The 19,966-nt window shown below is 44.1% G+C and overlaps 1 protein-coding gene across 6 annotated transcripts in view; it reads right to left on the reverse strand.

Moving 5' to 3' along the window:
- Window positions 1–10,279, reverse strand: part of Enah (ENAH actin regulator) — a 106,383-nt gene extending 96,104 nt beyond the window's left edge. For 4 of the 6 annotated variants that reach the window (XM_051148040.1, XM_051148038.1, XM_051148039.1 and 1 more), the window contains exon 1: window positions 10,112–10,274. In XM_051148040.1, coding sequence (XP_051003997.1) covers window positions 10,112–10,116 — 5 coding nt within the window. In that variant the 5' untranslated portion in view covers window positions 10,117–10,274. Of the gene's footprint in view, window positions 1–10,111 lie in introns of all 6 variants that reach the window. The other 2 variants (XM_051148035.1, XM_051148036.1) reach the window with 2 other exon arrangements.
- Window positions 10,280–19,966: the final 9,687 nt, after the last annotated feature.

The raw sequence follows: 19,966 nt of genomic DNA on the forward strand, positions 1-19,966 counted from the left end.
AAGAGACTTTAATAATTTTGATTGTAGAGTTTTATTCTAAAATGCCGGCTAAAGGCATTAGAACGGGAGCAACAGCATCTAGTCTCAAGTTACGGTCCTTGTGACCGACGCAGACTGAGAATCAAGTGTGAAAACAAGGGGGACAGCTGTTCAGCCGAGTCAGCAGATCTGCACAGGGTAAAGCTGCCAGCCATAATAGAGGTGGGCACGGGAAGATGTCAGCTAGGTCGAGGGAAGATAGAGAATCCCAGAACCTCAGACACAGAGACACAAGGCTTTAAGAGTCCCAGGCCAGGCTGAGCTACATCAGACCCTACCTCAAGAGACAGAGAGACAGAGAGACAGAGACAGACACACACACACACACACACACACAGAGAGATGTAATTACTGTTTCCTGACCTTCTTTCTATAACTTTATCCAAAAATGTTATCATATATAAACACAAAGACATGCTTCTAGGTTGTTCACAGTGGTGTGTTTATTTCTGAAGACTGAATCTCATGTAACCAATGGTCTCAATCCATCTCCTAAGCACTGGAACTGGAGGCACGTGCTACCTCACACAACAGAGCTGGGAATTTGGCTCAGTGTTAAGAGTGTTCGCCTAGCAAGCACAAAAGTTCAAGAGCAAAATGCTAGGTTTGGTTCCGAGAACCAAAGAAGGTGGGCGTGGGCTCGGGAAAAAAATTTTAGAGCCAGGTGTGGTGGCGCATGCCTTTAATCCCAGCACTAGGGAGGCAGAGGCAGGCGAATCGTTGTGAGTTCAAGGCCAGCCTGATCTACAAAGCGAGTCTAGGACAGCCAAGGCTACACAGAGAGACCCCGTCTCGAAAAACCAAAAACCAAACAAACAAACCAACAAAAACAAAAGTATTAGAACAAATCTTAAAGTCATCTCTAAGTGGTTATGTAGCTATGATCCATCCACCCAAGGCAATGGAACACTAGACAGTCACTTAAAAATATAAAGATCTGTATTTAATGACAATGGTTACATGCAAAGGACTAATTGTGTATATGTGTGTGTGTGTGTGTGTGTGTGTGTGTGTGTGTGTGTGTGTGTGCGCGCGCGCACGCGCATATGCCACTGAGGACATGTAGAGGTCAGAAGACAACTCTTATTGCTTAGCTCTCTCCTTCTACCATATGGGTTCCAAGAATTGAACTCTAGTTATAAGCCTTGGCAGAAAGCGCCTTTATTTGTTGAGCCCCCTCTCTCTCTCCCCTTTTCCTTTTTTTAAAAAAAAATTCTAAAACAGGGTTTCTCTGTGTAGCCCTGGCTATCCTGGAACTCACTCTGTAGACCAAGCTCACCTCAGAGATCCGCCTGCCTCTGCCTCCCAACTGCTGGGATTAAAGGTGTGTGTTACCACCATCTGGCCATCTTCCCAGGTTTAAATAATCCAACCTTTACTTCTACACAAAAGCATTTACAACTGTGAATGTATTACAAAAAGCCTAGAAAGCTATACATGAAAGTATATAGTTCAAGCTAGTGAGAGGGCTCAGTTGTTAAAGGGCCTGCTATATCCACTTAAAAGTCTACTAACAGCACTGCATCTAGTCTTGGGGCCGGGAAAGCAGAGAGAGCCAGCCAGCCTGCCTAGTCAAACAGATGGATTTCTGGGTCTGTGAGAGGCCCTAGCAAAAAAAAAAAAAAAAAAAAAAAAAAAAAAAAAAAGGACAGAGTAAGACACCAGGAGTTGACTTCTGACCTCCACATGTGAACACACACGTATACAGACACCAGCAACTACATTACACATAAACACAAACACATAATCCTGTTTATCTTGGATCTGAATGCTTAATGTTTTTGTACTTCTAAAAATATGTGCAAAGGGCTGGAGAGATGGCTCAGCAGTTAAGAGCACTGTCTGCTCTTCCAGAGGTTGAGTTCAATTCCCAGCAACCACATGGTGGCTCACAACATCTATACCTTCTAATGCCCTCTTCTGGCATGCAGGTGTACATGCAATTAGAGGACTCATACATAAAATAAATAAAATCTTAAAAAAAAAATTATGTGCACCTGGGCGGTGGTGGCACGAGCCTTTAATCCCAGCACGGGATGCAGAGGCAGGTGGAACTCTGTGAATTTGAGGCCAGGCTGGTCTACAAAGTTAGTCCAGGACAGCCAAGGCTACACAGAGAAACCTTGTCTCGAAAAACAAACAAACAAACAAACCAACAAACACAACAAAAAATGTGCAAAATCTGTATCATTTTTATAATGAAGGGGAACAAATTCAGAAAAACCATTATTTATTTGAACAATAGTAATTTGTTTACTTTCTAAAAGTAATACAATTATTAAACAATTATTATGAAGAAATATTTTAAATGAACGTTTAAGATGCATAAATCTTAAAGCATTAAAAAGATTAAAAAGCTCAAGTTGGGTATGGTGGCATACACCTTTAATTCCAGTTTTCGAGAGATAGAGGCAGGCAGACCAGAGTTTGAGGCCAGCCTGGTCTACAGAGCAAGTTCCAGGACAGCTGGGGATATACAGAGAAAGCCAGTCTTGAAAAATCAAAAAAAAAAAAAAAAGAAAAAAAGTTAAATAGTTACAATTTTGCTTAAAGCATAGCAGAAGGTGAAAATATGGGGGATGGGGGTAATGACATCTCAGGGATGCAGAACAAAACAAACATCTAACCAATATAAAAAGTAATTATAAAACATTCACAGGAGCCCAGCTCTTCACTGAACTGTAAAATGAGCAATTTGGACTCCCTTGAGATTTGACCTAAGACTATTCTTTTTTTTTTTTTTTTGACTATTCATTTTTTTAAAACTTATGTTCTAGGGTTCTTTTTCTAAAGTTCCTTCCCTACCTAATAATATGACACAGATACCAAAAAGGACAGAAAGAGACCTTCTAAAGCACAGTAAAGGGTAGTCATTTTGAATTCACATCATCATTACTATCAAGGGCAGGTTTTCCAGCAGGCCTTTACCATTGGAAAAGTACTCAGTTCCTCTGAAAATGTCATCACTGGCATCTTATTCCCGAAAGATATCCGAGAGTACTGTAAACAGACTCAAGGAAAACACCACTCAGACAAAACACTTCCCTAAAGAGCCTATGGTTCGCTTCATCACATTCTTATTTGTTGCTTTTAGAACTTAAATTTACTCTGGGGGTGTGATGTGTGCCACAGACGCAAACGGCGGTCAGAGCACGCAACCTGCACAGGTTGTTCTCTCTTCCACCAGGAGGGCCCCAGGACCAAACTCAGGCCATCAGGCTGGGTGGCAAGGCACCTGTAGACCTGTGGCGTGTCTCGCCTGCCTGCCATTTTTATTTATAACAAGGAAACTAACTACTGTTAATTTAGCAGTAATATTAGATTCTAAACTCGCCAGGCTTCTCAAAGGCATCGCTGTCAAGGTTTTAATGTAAGCATAGCTGGCACAGCTGGCTCCCCCAAAAGGACAACCCAGTGTTGTGTCTTCAGTCTCCCTCCTTTAAGAAAACATGAAGGTGTCAATGTGAATTCATAGTAATAAAAGTGTCAGCGGTAAACGTAAGACACAGATGAGAGTCTCTTTTGGTACTGTCTATTCTAGTAAAACAAACAAATACAGATATCTAAGGCCTGCGGGTAGAGGTTGAGCTACAACTCAAACACTATAAAATTCACCTTTTATATATACACACACAGTTTCATCACCAATCCAACATTGTTTTCATGTCCACAACATATGCCAGACTCCCCATTTCTCCCCCACTCCTGATAAGCACTGACACACTAATAGAATAACTTAGGATGTCTGGCCTTTTGGATCTAGTTTCTGTCTCTTAACATGTTGCCATCTACACAGTGGAATGCACCAATAATTCATTATTCTTGATGGTTAAGTATTACTTAATTTTAAGGGTATGCCACATTGATCATTCATTCAACTTCAGGGCAATCAGATACATTTCCACTCTTGACTTGAATAATGATGCTATGAATACCTGTGTACAAGCTTGTAGGCGGACATGTTTTTGTTTCTTAGGTCTCCACTAGTGAAATTACTGGGTCATATGATAACTCTAAATTTAAATTTCTGAGGAACTTCTAAACTTTTCTAAAGCAGCTCAACATTTTACATGGAATTCTTAACATAAACTTTTAAGACAGACTTTCATAGAAATAGAGGATTTATTCTTTCTTATCAAGCCCACTTTGTGTGCCTAGTGTTATGCCAGAACCTTAATTAATTTTCCCAACAACTCTGCAAGGCAGAAATTATTACAACTTTACAGAAAAAAATTCAAATCTAAATGAAACAAAATACTTTACAAACTACTTAAAAAAAAATCAATAAGTAAATTTCAAAACTAGAATTTAAATCCATAGTTGATTTCAAAAATCTGTCTTCTTATACCAGGCCATTTTTATACCATATTATTCACTCAATACTTGTTGTATACATCACACACACACACACACACACACACACACACACACACACACACACACAGAGTTTCAAACCAAAAGGACTTTGTAGGCTTGTTGTATGTTAAGTTACAATTCTAATATGGAAGCTTCTCAACAGAAAAAAATTTCTAAAAATCCTAAGTGACTGAAGTGTATTAGTTCCCACACACGTACTCTTCTTTACAGTTAGTTTTAAAAAGGCCTATCTAGGATTAGTAGAAACATTGCACAGATCACCTTTCCCCTCACCATCACGCAAGTACGTTCTGCTATACAGACTGAACTGTTTCCTCCCCCTTTACACTGTTGAAGTCCGATCCCAGCATGTAGCCGCATTTGGAGATGGGGCTTTCAGGGGGGAGAGCCCAGTTATGTGAGCTCTAAGCCAATGAAACTCATGACTCTGTAAGGAAGAAGAAATTACTCTAGCCATTCCTAACACCACTCCCACCTCAAAAAGTGACAACAAAGAAGAGCCCTCAGCAGACCCCACTGGCCCTGAACTTCCACTCTCCAGATTTGAGAAAATAATTCTTCTGTCGTGAATAGCTGAACTACCAAACTGGAATCTCAAGCATTGAAAAAAGAGAGAAGTGAGCAGTAGTTCGGAAACAAGCTAAACCAAGAGAGATACATGAGTCTGTTGCTCAAATGTATTTGGGTTTCAGGTCAGACACTAAAAATCAGAATATTCTTATCTATTAATCTAGTATTTTACAAAGAAATACCGTCCCAAGAGCCCTGGAGACAGACAAACCTGAGTCGGAGGCCCGAGGCACTTCTGAGCTTTGGTAAGGAGTGAGACGCAGACTCCACGTCCATCTTGTCCTAGTGACGCTGCTGTTTAAGTACCTATTGACCGCTGTATCTGCAGACACTCGATCACACCCTACCAGAGCTGTGCCCAGCACAGTTCTAGAACGTTACAGACACTCCAAAACTGTGACTGTTACTGCTAGTACGTAGGATTCTAAAAGAATACCAAAGTCAAACACACTGGGATACAGACAGCATTAGCCAAATATTTCACTGGTAACATGAATTTGGAAATGTACGACGCTGGGCTAGTTGTATGACTTCAGAGCTTAAGTGGGGGAAAAGACAATTTGGGAGCTGTACTCAACGTGTCACAAGGAAAACTCTTGGCTCTGTGTTTTCCGTAAAGCTGAGTTTTCAAGCTTATATTTAGAGGTATCTCCTATGGTACCTCAACTCAGATCATCTTTTAACCTTTTCTTTCCCTCAATTCTACCCACTAATTTCAAAGAAGGGGGGACACATACGGGTTTAAGTATTTATTTACTACCCGACAGCTACATAAAACTGACGTGCCATTTTCTAAATACTTCTTTTACTCTTACAATAAAGACTAGGTATTTTGAAAGTTACACAATCACCCCTGCTCTAAAGTTGTAAGTAGGATAAACTATTAAAGCAACTAATATAATTTCTTTACTATCCAAATAGCGCCTGCCAAATTACTTTGCTTATTCCAAATGGATTAACAAAATACCCCAAACCCTGAATACTATATAAAGTGAAATAAAATGTACCTACTTATCCACACTCATACTTGAGGGCTATTCACTTAATAACTATAAATTGACGTTCCAAATCTGAAGATGGCTGGGCAGTGGTGGCCCAAGCCTTTAATCCCAGCATTCAGGAGGCAGAAGCAGAGGCAGAGGTATGTGGATCTCTTGAGTTTGAAGCCAGGCTGGTTTACAGAGTGAGTTTCCAGGACAGCCAGGTTAAGTTACACAAAGAAACCCTGTCTCAAAGGGGGTGGGGGAAGAAGGGACCCTGAATATGTAGCCCCTGCTATAAGTATCTGTAGAAGAGTCATATATCCAACAGCTGCAAGTGTAAGCGGGAACCCATGGGAGTGGAGACTACTATTAGCATCTCTCCTGGATATATATCTTGATACCACAAGCCTATGGAGCAACAGGACTATCTCTTTTATCAATATGCTCAATAAACAAGACAGTTCAGATAACCTGTCCCTTGGCTGTACCTCTCTCAAATGTGTATTAAGTTTATCATTACTGTAAATCAAGGTAGCAAACCCATAAAAAGTTTCAAAGACTAAACATATACACAGGAAGAAAGCTAAAGAAAAAGAAATTTTTTTCCCTCACCTAACCAATAAGGCTGGGCATAAAAGAGTTTGATACGAAGCACTTCTGGAACCACTACCTGGGCCATGCGTCAAGCAAACACCACTAATATACGGCATCCTTCCTCATCAATCTCCAAAAATGTTTCATTGCCCTTATCTGCATGTCAGCTACTACCTACTAGACTAGACTACATTAGCAAAATGTAACCTATTTGACATCCTTAAGTAAGGTCAACAGTGGGGCAAATTGTCCTAAAGTTTTTTACAACTAGGCTAAAATAAGTAAGTTTTTAATCCCAAAACAAGGGAGGCACACAAAGCGCCTTCTGTATTTGATCCTCACAACCCAGTAAAGAATCACCTAGCTGTGTACTGGGACACAGATGCATTCAGTTGGCCGAATGCTTGTCTAGTATGTAGCAAGCCCTGGGAAGACCTCCCAGTACACATCAAGCTATGCATGCTGTCACAAGTCCTTGATCTAGAATCAGAATTAAGGTCATCCTCATTTATACAACTGAGTCTCAGGCCAGCACACAATACAGGAGACCCTGTCTCAAAAAGCAAACAACTATATATACGTATGTGTGTGTATATATATTCAATGTATATGATATCTAATATTGCATGTATCGATGAAATTATATGCTTAGCTCAAGGTCACTCAAGACAGTAAGTAGCTTTGGTCAAATCCTCATAATCCCACTATGCTTTTTTTTTTTTTTTTTTTAACATGAGAAAGTCTAAGTATCTAGTGCTACAGTAGCCCAGACCATAAAATATGGCACAAAAACGTCATTCCAAAATTTTCTGAGCTTCTCCTAGAGATCAGACTATAGCGAATTATTTTAATAGGCTCTTCTGTTAAAAGAGTAAAAGATAAAATTTTGAGTAACCAACTGTTTTTTAAAAGATACAATTCCATACATACCTTTTAATCACAAAGAACCAAAAACTCAACAGGCTAAACAAATGCTTTTTTTTTTTTTTTTACTGCCCACCTCTAATCAAAATGTAATAAATCTATATACAACATTTTACATGTGGAACGTGCCTTATAGCTTTCAGGGATGTAAAATATTTAGTTTGCTTCTATTAAGAGTACACTGTTTGACAAAACAAACAAAAAACCATGCTCTCCCTAAAATTAAGCCATCTGAGATCTCTTACCACAAACCCTCAATTCTGTAAGATACTTATTTCTTCGGGGTTCTGACCAACTTAATAGAAATTCCTACCTATTTCTGGGTGGCCTTTGAAATACCAAATCTTTTACGTAACAAAAACAAACAAACAAACAAAATACCCATTCCACTAAAAGGTTAACATTTAGTTCCTACCGCCTGGGAGATTACCTCATACCAAGCCACCCTACCCTCACAGCTAAGTAGCTGCTCCCGCCCAGGCTGCACACACCAGCTACCTACCAAACAAGCTGAAGCCCTTCAAAGTGAAAAACTAGCTGGTCCTCTTTTCTGCTCTTAAATTATTCAAAATCAGCCTACAAAGAATTACTGTAGCCTGCTCAAACAAAACTTCTCAGACCCAAACTGCAGTGTGATTTCTCTAACTCTACAGTAAGAAAAATGGCAAGAAAGCGGCTTTAAAAACAAGAAGTACATTTTACTAGAAACTAGTCCAGACATAAATTTACCAGAGACAATGCATGGTATTTATGTTTTACCAAATACTTCAAACTTTAGTATATTCTGTTCATAATCTCTCCGATAGCTTTGATCAAATGTTAAATGCCCTGCTTTATTTTGTACTTTTAATGTTAAAAAAAGTATTGCAAATCTGAAAAAAAAAAACAAAAACCAAAAACCTATTAACTTGTTCTGCAAGCCCTCTATAGCACTGTCACTAAAGTAGAAACCAACAGTATGCACTATTACCTGGCAGAACAATCATGTATCTTGTTAACAGTTCCTGAATTTTCAAGGCCACTAGTAGCTTGAGAACAAAGCACACAAAAAATATAAGTGAAGTTTCTCCCTCTGCATTTTACAAAGATTAATCTTGTTTCTATGCCATAATTACTTTTTAAACATTTTAAATAGCTTGTGTGAAGTCACTAAGGAAAAGAGGTCACTCAGCATTAAGAAGTCTAACAATAACATAAATAAAGACCTGTCACTTGGAATCGGAAAAATTCAGAGTAAGCTTAAGTGAACAGAAGACACAAAATATACTCAAAAGTGGAACCCTGTGTTTAACCCTGATTTGGGTGTGTGTAGGGGGTGCGGAGAACAAAAACTAAAGTTTAAAACGCAACTTATTTAAAATAAGGGGTAAAAATTCCAATGACATTTTCAGGCCAAAAGAGAAGGAATTTGTGGATTATATCATTTAAATCTCGTTGCATTACATTATAAAGGTCTTGGCAACGGCTGGCCATTAATCTTTAACACAAAGGAGATTCAAATCCAAATGAACTGAAAGACTATCTCGGAAGAAAGAAATAGTGTTTTACTTTGTCTGCAATTGTTTAACCTAGAAGGGAGGCCTTTGAGGATGATAAGGCAAAATGGATCAGCCTCCAGTCTACGAAGTCCCGTTTCTCACTAAGTCTTGTACCAATCTAAAAGCAGGAGGCTATGGACACAAAACAACCTTAGGAAAAGGCTGGGGGGGGGGGGGGGCAGGAGGAGGGGGGGTTGTTCTCCAATGAATGACACACATCATTGGTTTATTCTCCTATACAATTGGAGAAACAAAAGTGAAAAATATCACACCATATGGTTCACCGTATCAATCAGAAAAGCATTTCACGACGGTACATCCAATTCTTTCCTTTGGGGCTGAAAAAAAAATAATTGTTGTATTGATTACAGAGAAAGGTTGGGGGATAAAAAAAAGCGGCGGCCTCTGCTGCAATGCAACACAGCCTGCTACAGAATGGGAGAGAAGGGCTTTCCGAACAGAACCCTCCCCCGCCCGGGCTTACAAACCTCAAACAACTTATCCCAGCCTTACACTGTCCCCCGCCAGAGGAAACCTAGTGAATGCTCTCCCTTCCCCCACCATCGAGAAATTTCACCTTTTCTCCGCTCGCTCCTCGGCTTACCCCTTACCAGAGGCACTTTATTCCCCGCAGAGATTTCAACCCCTTCAAACTTTCCTCTCTCCCCACCCCCAAGCCTTTTTAAAAAATTAAACACTAGAGCTTTGTACTCAAAGTACAGGGGGGTTTTTACATACGTACGGAAAATACCTGTTTCTCGGCAACAAGCACGCTACGATTCTCGAGCCCCTCCCCATCTCCTGGGTTTCGCTAGCCGAGGCTGGGGGTGGGAGGGAGGGAGCAGGCAAATTAAATTGAGGAAGGGAAATCCTGGGTGAAAGAAGAGCATCTGAGGGTACACGGAATGAGCCCCTGCCCCCCAAATCAGAGAAGCTGGGCAGGGGAGTGGAGGAGAAAAACCCGAAGGGACAAAAGGGAGCGAGGAAGAGCGGGGAGAGCCGGCGCCGCGGGCCGGGGGCAGGCGGGTCCGCGCAGAGCGGTCGCGGCGCCGCGGCACAATGGCTGGCGGCCCGCGCGCCCCTCACCTCATGGTGCCGGCGGCGCCGAGGCTTCCCCGGCGCGGGAGACGCCGAGCAGAGGGTCTCTCCTCAGGCAGGGAGGCGGACGCCGCGAGGACGCGCGAGCAGAGGCGGCTCCGGCTCCGGCGGCCGGGCTACACCATCTCCGCGCGCAGAGGCGAGGCGCCGGCCCGCCGAGCGCGAGCGACCACGGGCTGAGGAGGGGGCGCGGGGGCCGAGGCGCCGAGCGGGTCCCCGGCGGCCGCCGCCTCCTCCCCGCCGAGCCTCGTCTGCCGCCTCAGACGCGAGCCGCGGGGACCGCGCGCCCGTCCGTCCGTCCGCTCGCCCGCCGCTCCACAGGCCGCTCCGAGGGGCGCCGCCGCCGCCGCCGCCGAGGCCGTGAGGAACCGGCAGCTGCTGCAGCCGCGGGAGGAGAGCCGGGCTCGCCGCGGGGCGCCGGGGGCGGGGCGGCGGAGGAGCACGCAGGCGCCGCCCTCCTCCCGCCGCCCCCGCCGCTCCCGCGTCGCCCGCTCCCCTCCCCCTCCCTCCCGGGGCGAGGGGCGGTGCGCACGAGGGGGCTGCGGGGCGGCGGCCCTTTGTTGCCGCCCACCCGGCTCCGCGCCCCCCGTGCGGTCGGAGGGGGCTAGGCGCCCGCTCTGCCCTTGACCTCGCTTTCCGTCCGCGGCCCTCCCGCTGCCCGGAGGCTGCGGTGAGGAGCGGACCGCGGAGAGGCGTGACTAGCCCGGCGCGATCGCGAAGGGGACCCGGGCGCGCGGGCAAGCATCCCGCGGTGCCCTCCCCCACCCCCCTGCGCGCCCCCGCTGCTGCGCGACTCCCTCCACCGGGTGAAGGCGGGGTGTAGGGGAGTCCCGAACACGCAAAACGTGGTCATCGTCGTCCCTCGGGTTCCCGAGGACCCCCGAGCATGCCAGACCTGGGGACCGGGCCGACGAGCGCACAGTACGGGGATGAGTGCACACACACAAACACACACACACACACACACACAGCTAACGCATCGGTATCGGGAAACGCGGTGGCCCGAGGCACGCGGAACCCTATGCAGCCGCGGGAGACGCAGCCCGTGGAACCCTTTCTGTCGTCACCAGCTGAAAGGGAATCCCGGCCGGGGGCGGGGAGGGATGGGAGCTGAGGATAATTTTAAATGTTCTGTCTTTCACCTAGTCTGGAGCTCACCTCCTTGAAAAGGTAGATATAAAATACTAACGCAGCTAATGGTTTCTAGTCAGATGGTGCAGGGGGCGTCAGAGAAGCCCGCATTTGTAAGGGAGGGGGTAATATGAAAAAAAAAAAAAAAAGAAATCCAATGATCTAAAATAATTTTAAATTGGACAGATACCCCGCTTGCGTGTGCAGCATACAAGATGACTAGACTAGGAGAGAAAGATTTTACTGCTACACGATGCCTATTACATCCAAAATGGAGGACCTACCAACACTGCAGGAATCCATTCAAAAGTTTCATGTTCCATATAAAATGAGCTACGGTTCTAAAGATTCTTACGGAAGGAAGCTGGGCATGATGTGCACTTTGAAGTGAAAAGCAAACACATTATAGTCCTACTTGGTCAATGCCTGATTTATCTGGAGAAGAACAGTGTAACCTGTTTTAACTACGAAAAACCTCCTGGTTTCAGAGCTCAACAAAGACAGTTTGCGCTTTGGAAGGAAGCCCTGCAAGAAGCAGTGACCTAGAGCTGTGGCACAGGACCAGGGTGGCCTCGGGTAGTAAAAAGCACGGTGCCTCTGCCCTAAACATCGTGTACTTGAAGAACACTAATTTCCACCCACATAGCTAATTACAGCTTGCCATCCAGAGCAGCATTTTATTCAAGGATCTCCAAGGACTGAAGAGAAAACAGCCTTGTCAGTCAAATGTCCTTGTTGCCATATTATAAGAGACAGAAAGATACATCTCAAACAACCCCGTGCACTGTTAGTACAATAGCCATGATTAGAAAACATCACGGCTATGGGGTACACTGTCTTTGGATAAATTGCTGTAGTTTAAAATGCTTGCACTTCAAGTATTCAACAAGTTTACATTTGCTATAGAAGCCTTTATTCTTGAAAAAAAAATATTAATGTATATTGAATCACCATGGGCAAAGAATTAAGACACATATTCAGCCACAAGTTCATTCATACCAACACAGTAAATGCAACAGAGGTGGAGATACTGATGTAATGACTCAAACTATCTCTTGTCAGAGACAAGAAACATGGATAAAAATTCCTTGCAAATGACGCCATAACCTGCTTCTCATTTGTGCTAGTTAATCCATCCTGATCTAAATAAGTTGTATATGACCATCATCTTTATCCTAGCAGCAAATGTCCCAATGGTAGGAGTACCAAATTAAGGGATCCAAGAGGAAAATGCTATTCTTGTTTTCTGTGTTTATTAAAAATGTACCAGCCAAGAATGTTGGCTGCCTACACCCATTTCCATCCTTTTGAATGGCAGCCTGCCAGCTCACAAGTTGGTCACACCACTGCCTTTGGATTTAGATCTTGCATTGGCTGGCCTGACCTCCAAAGGTCATTTTGTGGAAAGGCAGTTTGTTAGCTCAGACAGAATATCGCTTCCTGTTAGTATTTGGTCTAACATAACAGAGGGCAGAAAGAAAACTTGAGCTAGAAACAGACTAGCTTCTGGTCACAGGGAAAACATCATGGAATGTGTTTTACTATAGAGAATAAAAGAATTTTAGGGATGGAAGGAATCTTAAGGCGTTCGCTCATTTTTAGGAGAGGTTACGTGACTTGTACGTTGTCATGCAGCGCCTTTGTAATAGACCTGAAGCTAAACGCTAGCTTAGTGCACTCAGCCACATTCCCACCTCAACTGGTCCCAACACCAAGTATATGGATCTCAGCTTGCCCTCACAGAGACTCTTTTACCTCAGTCTGGTGCGGCCCATTGTTCCTCCTCCCACAGCATACTGACGTCCTGAGGTATAAGAGTTCACTAAGAAGTACGGATTCAGCCGGGCGTGGTGGCGCACGCCTTTAATCCCAGCACTCGGGAGGCAGAGGCAGGCGGATCGCTGTGAGTTCAAGGCCAGCCTGGTCTACAAAGCGAGTCCAGGATAGCCGAGGCTACACAGAGAAACCCTGTCTCAAAAATTAAAAAAAAAAAAAAAAAAAAAGTACGGATTGTCTTCTCAGAAACCTAAACTGTGCTTAAAAAGCAGTGTTGGCTAGCCTGAGTCATTGAAGTCTTCGAAAAAAACAACTGGAACTCTATTCTAAAAGGGCTGCCCATCCCAAACGCAGTGCCTGACCCAACACATAGAGACCTGGGTATTTGAAAGGTGAATGAAAGAATAATTGAGCAGGGGCTGGAGAGATGGCTCAGTGGTTAAGAGCACTGCCTGCTCATCCAAAGGACCTGGGTTCAATTCCCAGCACCCACATGGCAGCTCACGACTGTCTGTAACTCTAAGATCTGACACCCTCACACCAATGCACATAAATTACAAAATTAAAAAAAAAAAAAAAAAAAGAATAATTGAGCGAAGAAACGGCTGCTGAAAGATACACAAGACACTATTCAAAAGAAATACATAATCTGCTTGTATGCATGTGCGTGCTAGGGGTTTAACCCTGCCTGCACATGTTGGCTTAGTGCACTCAACCACTAGCTACAGTCCCACCTCAAACCTCCTTCCTGCCACCAAGTATATGGGTCTCAGCTTTCCCTCACAGAGACCTTTGACCCCAGTTTGCTGTGGCAAATTGACCCACACAGCTATAAGCAGAGTGCATTCAGATGGAAATGAAAGAAAAGAGGCTTCTACTGCTCATAGGCTGGCCACAGGAGACAGTCTGCCTCTGAGGCCTTCCCCAGAACAGACGTTAAACACATCTGATAGCATCAGTAGGCTTGTCCTCCATTTATGGACATGAGGAGGATGAGTGACTAATGCTACTCCACGCTCAGAACCGACTGTGAGGCGCTGATGGCCTGCCCCTTCCCCATCCCCTGAGGGAAAGGTCTTCTCCCTGGAGGTACCTGGGATGGCTGAATATGGAAGAGTAATTTGGAGTGAACTTTACCGTATATCTAAACTGCATGTAGCACACTTTTGTTTTTGGCAATTCACAGTGAAATGTTTGTTGTTCCGCCCCCCCCCCCAAAATGGTGGGCAATAATGTAGAACATGACATTCCTGTAGGATTCAGGATATTTTAATGACTCCTCTTTCAGCCCTAACTGCCCCCATACAATCTCAGTTCAAGAATACTATCAGGAGACATTAGGAGAAGCTTTTGGCCTCTCCGCCATTTGCATTTCTCCCCATTTGTCATCCACCTCCTCTTCTCATCCCTCTCCCTTCTAAACTGGGAATTACTTCATTAACTTTACTTCTTCTTTCCAGAGTCCCTTTCTTTCTTTAGCTCAGCAGTATTTAGACTTGGCCGATGAATCCCATACCCAGAATGGAGCTGTGTTGCTTTAACTGCTAGAGGTCATGTTCCGGTTAGTACAACTCATCATTTCTGCCAAATTCAGCCATGGATGTATTATTGAACGCGCCTTCATTTCTAGATAACAAAGCCACCATGCTTTAGAAAATGTTTATAAATAAGTACGGTCATAATATAATTCTTAACTTTTATCCCTTACTTTCTAAAATCTGGCAGGTAGCCCAGAAGGGGGAGGGGAGGACAAAGTGACTGTATTCTTTCTTACAATGAATTGGCTTCTATTTACTGTAATCAAACTTGGTAGACTACCAGGAGGTTTCCATGGATATTATGGCCAGGTGAAAACTGACCTTGATGCATTTCCTCAAAAGGTGACCAAAAGAAACAGCAATGAGGATTATTTTCTGGCTTATCATAGCAGAGAAGAAAGATGGTACCCCTAGGATATATCCTGAACAAATCTCCCCCAAATTGATGCACACTGCTTCACACTGCCACTTTGGTGGCTTTTCATCTGTCTTTCAAGTAGGGCTCACAGTTCATTAAAAATCCCAATTTTTCATTTCTCTCTGAAAAAAAAAAATATGTTTACTACAATGATAACCTGACCAAGTTCTAGTTACCTTCAGATTGGTGTGGTGTAGGCTTGCTGTCTCCTTACTGGGAGACAAAGGAAGGAAGATCAGGAGTTGAGCGTCATCTCTAGTAACACAGAGACGTCCGGGATGAGGCCGGCCTGGCCTCTTACCTTTGACTAATGGTTAGTACCACCTGAAGATGAAGTGAAGAGTGAACAACACTGCTCCATCTACAGAGAGCTAGAGCTCTTTCCTGCCTGAAAACTGGAGTTGTAAATTAACTCAGCAGCAAACAAACAAAGAAAAAAGAAAGAAAGAAAGAAAGAAGAGAAAGAAGAGAAAGAAAAAAAAAGAGAAAAAAAGAAAGAAAGAAAAAAGAAAGAAAAAGAAAAAGAACAGAAAAAGAAAGAAGAAAGAAAAGAAAGAAAGAGAAAGAAAAAAAGAAAGAAAGAAAGAAAGAAAGAAAGAAAAAAAAAAAAAAAAAAAAAGAAAGAAAGAAAGAAAGAAAGCCATTGCAGGCTGAGCATGCACAGGGCCCTGGGTTTAATTGCCTAGCACTGAAGGAAAAAAAAAAAAAGGCCTCAAAGGGAAGAATTTTGGTCTCATTTCTATCCTTTGTACAAATATGGCTTTAATGGGATTGGACAGTGACAAGCTTCATATGTGAGAAGCCTTTGTAAATGAGAAAGACCAGTTCCGACCAGTTCCCCAGCCCACTGTAGAAGATCTCCTCTATTTCACTTTGCTTCCTCTGATTAAAACCAAAAAGAAGTTCAATCCTGCCCGCAATCCCATCACTTGGGAAATAGAGGCAGGAAGAGGAGAAGTCCAAAGCCATCTTCAGCTACAGGAGCAAGATTAAGATACCCTGGCCTAGATGAGACCCCATGGCAAAACAGAGAAGAGAGGAGAAAGGGAGCCAGAAAGATGGATACGGAGGAAAGAAAGGAGCTAGGGTGTAGCCTGCCATGCTCAAGGTCCTGGGTTCGGGTCTCCCGCAGTAGGAAAGAAGAAAGACACAAAAGAGCTTGAAGGTCGCTTAGGAAATGTAGCTAGGCCAGTTGGAAATGAAACAAGATTCAAACATATGCACCTCTTGCTACAAGAAACCAGAGTAGCACAGTCCCAAGTTAAAATCCGTTCCCATGATCTAAGTCCCTTGTCCCCTCCTAGGCAGTCACCTGATCGCTGGGACCTACCTGATGCTTTTTGGTGACAAGGACTGAATGAGTTCAGTGAATCTCCAACTTAATGCTGAGCCCGTATCTGTGCATGGGTTTACACCTGTGACGGCACATCCCCTCTGAGGTCAGCCGTGCCAGCTCCTCTTGAAATGGGATCAGTGCTGGGAATGGACTCGGGGTTCTCTGCCAGTGTGAACTCACTCTCAGCCACCCAGCCACCACCTCTCTGTCCTCCATTTTAAGATGTCTTTTGAGAAGTGTCTACATTCTCCGTATTAACATCCTGGTTCATATCACATAAAGTAGGGAGGGACTACGCAACCCCATGGCGACGCTGAGCTGTCTTTAGCTTTGGCTGTTTGCAGAGCGAACATGCAAGTCTTAGTCTAGAATGACAGCCACCAAGCTCTTTGCAAAGAACCTGGATTCCTTCATTTGCATTCTTGTGAAAGACCTGGGATGCTGACACTCATTTAAACTTTATCATAGATGAATATAGGTATGGTAGTTTAGAAAAAGGCCCTAAATAGAGCCTCGCTTCCCAGTCATGTCTTACTCAGGTGCCGTTTTACCTCTCTCTCAAACACCTCATAATTTGTTTTCTGCAAATGGCTTCTGGTGTGTGTGCTTTTTATAATGTCGCCTTCACTGAGCATCTCATTGTACTTGATTTTTATTCAGTGTCTCTCACTTGCAAGCAGCATTTCCCTTTCAAAAGTTCCCAGTCTGGTCTTTTCCTTCCAGCTTTTCATTTTGTTTTCTCTCCTATTACTAATGAGGTAGTGATTCTTAACTTGCTTTATTTGAGTTATTTATATCTTCAGGCCTCTGTCTGATAGCAAGCCTGACTTGGCATTCTTCTGGCGCAGCACAATGACCAAATTAAGTTAAGAAGCAATTCCTAAGAATGCTGGCCTGCGATTCTTCATGCTCTTCTGGTGTCCTAAGCACTAGACAGGCTGTTTAATTTTGAAAGCTGATGTCACTAGCTAAGTTCATAGTTTATGTCACGTATGACTCAATAGTGCTTTCCAGAATAACTGCTCTAGACAGGAAGAGAGCAAGCCAAGAATAAAGAATGGAAGCCAGCTAGGTGGGGATTGTAAATGTATAAAAGTTATTGAGATGGAGTGGTTTGTGCCCTACTTGCTTGCCGTCGGTCCATCAAACAGACAGTTCTCTAATGATGGGTCACCTCCTGAGAAGGTCGGGAACAGTACCCAAAGGTACTAACGATGCCTAAACTCTTTCCTGCTAACACTTCCCTCACCAAAAGAAGCTTTTCCCTCACCAAAAGCTTCTATGGAAGCTGCAGGGAGGGTTTTGTTTTGCTTGGTTTTGTTGTTGTTAAGATTCTGGAAGCAAGCTGGACGTGGTGCGCATGCCTTTATTCCCAGCACTTGGGAGGCGGAGGTAGGCGGATCGCTGTGAGTTCGAGGCCAGCCCGGTCTACATACTGAGTCCAGAACAGCCAAGGCTACACTGAGAAACCCTGTCTTAAAAAACCAATATATAGGGGCTAGAGAGATGGCTCAGTGGTTAAAAGCACCACCTGCTCTTGTAGAGGTCCTGAGTTCAATTCCCAGCAACCACATAGTGTCTCACAACCATCTGTGATGTGACCTGATGTCCTCTTCTGACCTATAGGTATATCTGTAGGCAGAGCACTGTATACATAATAATGAATAAATAAATCTTTAAAAGCAAAAAAAAAAAAGGGAAAACAGATTTAAAAAAACAATATATATATATATATTCTGGAAGCAACAACAGAACCCACTCCCAAAAGCAGTTTAGTGATAGTTTATGTTCAAGAATGTATTTCAGACTACTCAGTTCTGGGGCTCAAACAGTGTCACTACCGTCTCTTAGCTTTGTTTACTGATGCCTTTCTGTTTTGACTTCTTTGTTCCACTGTATATTGCTCCAACTTCACACTGTCCCAGCCCCAAAACCCCAAAGCAAGACAGGCTAGCTAGCAAGGGTTCTGATTTGCCCAGCTTGGGTAGGTAGTGGTTGGTCATGCTGGGCCAGAGTTAAGAAGGTCTTTAGCTGATCAGAACCAAGTCATGTCCTGGCTCTGAGATCAGGAAGACAACTTCATTATTGGAGGGCACCAGGGTGAAAGCACAGACTGGTGGCAACCAAATCCAAACCTGCACAAAGCCCCAGTAAGAGAGGGTGGGTGGAGCCTCTGGCTAGAGAGCACGGATATAGCCAAACAAGGACAAAGCCTCCGAGGAATGAGTGAGCAAGGGAATGGCTTTTCTTCAGTAATGGACTTTACAAAGAGCAGAAACCTTGGAGAGTAATGTTTCTACAGTCCCAAATATAGCTAGCTGTAGGTGCTTCCACAGCTGCCTGGCGCTGGTAGTAGCTGAGCTTGTGCCAGCAGCCTGCTCTCGGCAGGATAGAAGTCTGGGGCGATGAAGGCCACAGCCCCAACAGCATGTGGGTCACCTTCCTTCTTCCTCTTCTCTCCTTCCTAACGGGTCACGATGATGTCCCTCCCACTATCCATCCCTTCGGCCACGCTTACACTGCTGCTAAACTTTTCCCAAATGACGTGTTTGGGCCAACGGTACACTAGCAAATGTCACCACAGCGATTTTTGTAGAGGGCTCTGGCCTTTCTTACTGCTCCTTGGAAAACTGTGAAGAAGCCCTAGCCGCTTTGCTGATTAACTCGAGGCTGTATGGAGGAGAACGGGGTTATTCAAGCTGAGTGCCTGACCGAGAGCCTGCCAACCAGTAGGTCATGCAGAAAGCCATTCTATGCTAACCAAGCCCAGGTGAGCTGACCTACACGGAAATAGCTGCCCAATTAACCCACAGAACGATGGGAAGTAGTAGTTTTTGTTTGTTTTTGCTGGGTATGGAACCCAGACCTCACCCATGCCAAGGCATCCTGCCACTGAGTTACACCCTGGTCCTATGATTGCAATTTTAAGGTCACTAAATGTATGGAATAACTTGTTAGGTTACAAAAGGTAACAGATGCACCAATGATTTCTCCATGTGCTCCCCATACATACATGTTTGAGTAGAGCAGTGGCTACCGCACCAGGGGCAAAATGTGTTGAAAGAAGCTCTCCTTCCAGCCACAAGATTTTTATCCAGGATCTCACCTCAGCTGGTGCTTTGTCGGCTTCTCAGAGCCTAAGTCTTGGCATGGCACAGCTCCTCAAACTGCTTGCTTGGTATACTGTAGGGTTCCCTCCAGGAGACAGAGGGAAAACACACACACACACACACACACACACACACACACACACACACACACACACACACGTAAGGGAGGGAGCACAGAATGACAGGAGAACAGGCTCCTAAGGCACCAAGTTATATCATATAAGATGGCAGGTCTCGAAGCTTAGCTTCTCGTTCTTGTTCACCCATTTTCCTTTTGTTGTCCAAAGGTATTTAGTAAAGTTTTGTTTGAATGTTTCAAACTGTTCTGCTAGAAAGCCAGAGTTCACGTTGCTAAGGGGACATCATTCCGATCACACTGTTGGTTGGGCTGGTGCCAAACTGTCAGGAAGATGCTCTCCCGTACCTATCTAATGAGTTCTAGAAGAACTAGCACATGGGAGGAGCCGCTGCTCAGCCCCACTTGGCCGTGTTCTCCATGAGACTGTTTCTTGTGTGTCATGGCTAAGGAGGCAA

The sequence above is a fragment of the Acomys russatus genome, chromosome 6 (genome assembly GCF_903995435.1).
Source record: "Acomys russatus chromosome 6, mAcoRus1.1, whole genome shotgun sequence".
NCBI classification, from domain to species: domain Eukaryota; kingdom Metazoa; phylum Chordata; class Mammalia; order Rodentia; family Muridae; genus Acomys; species Acomys russatus.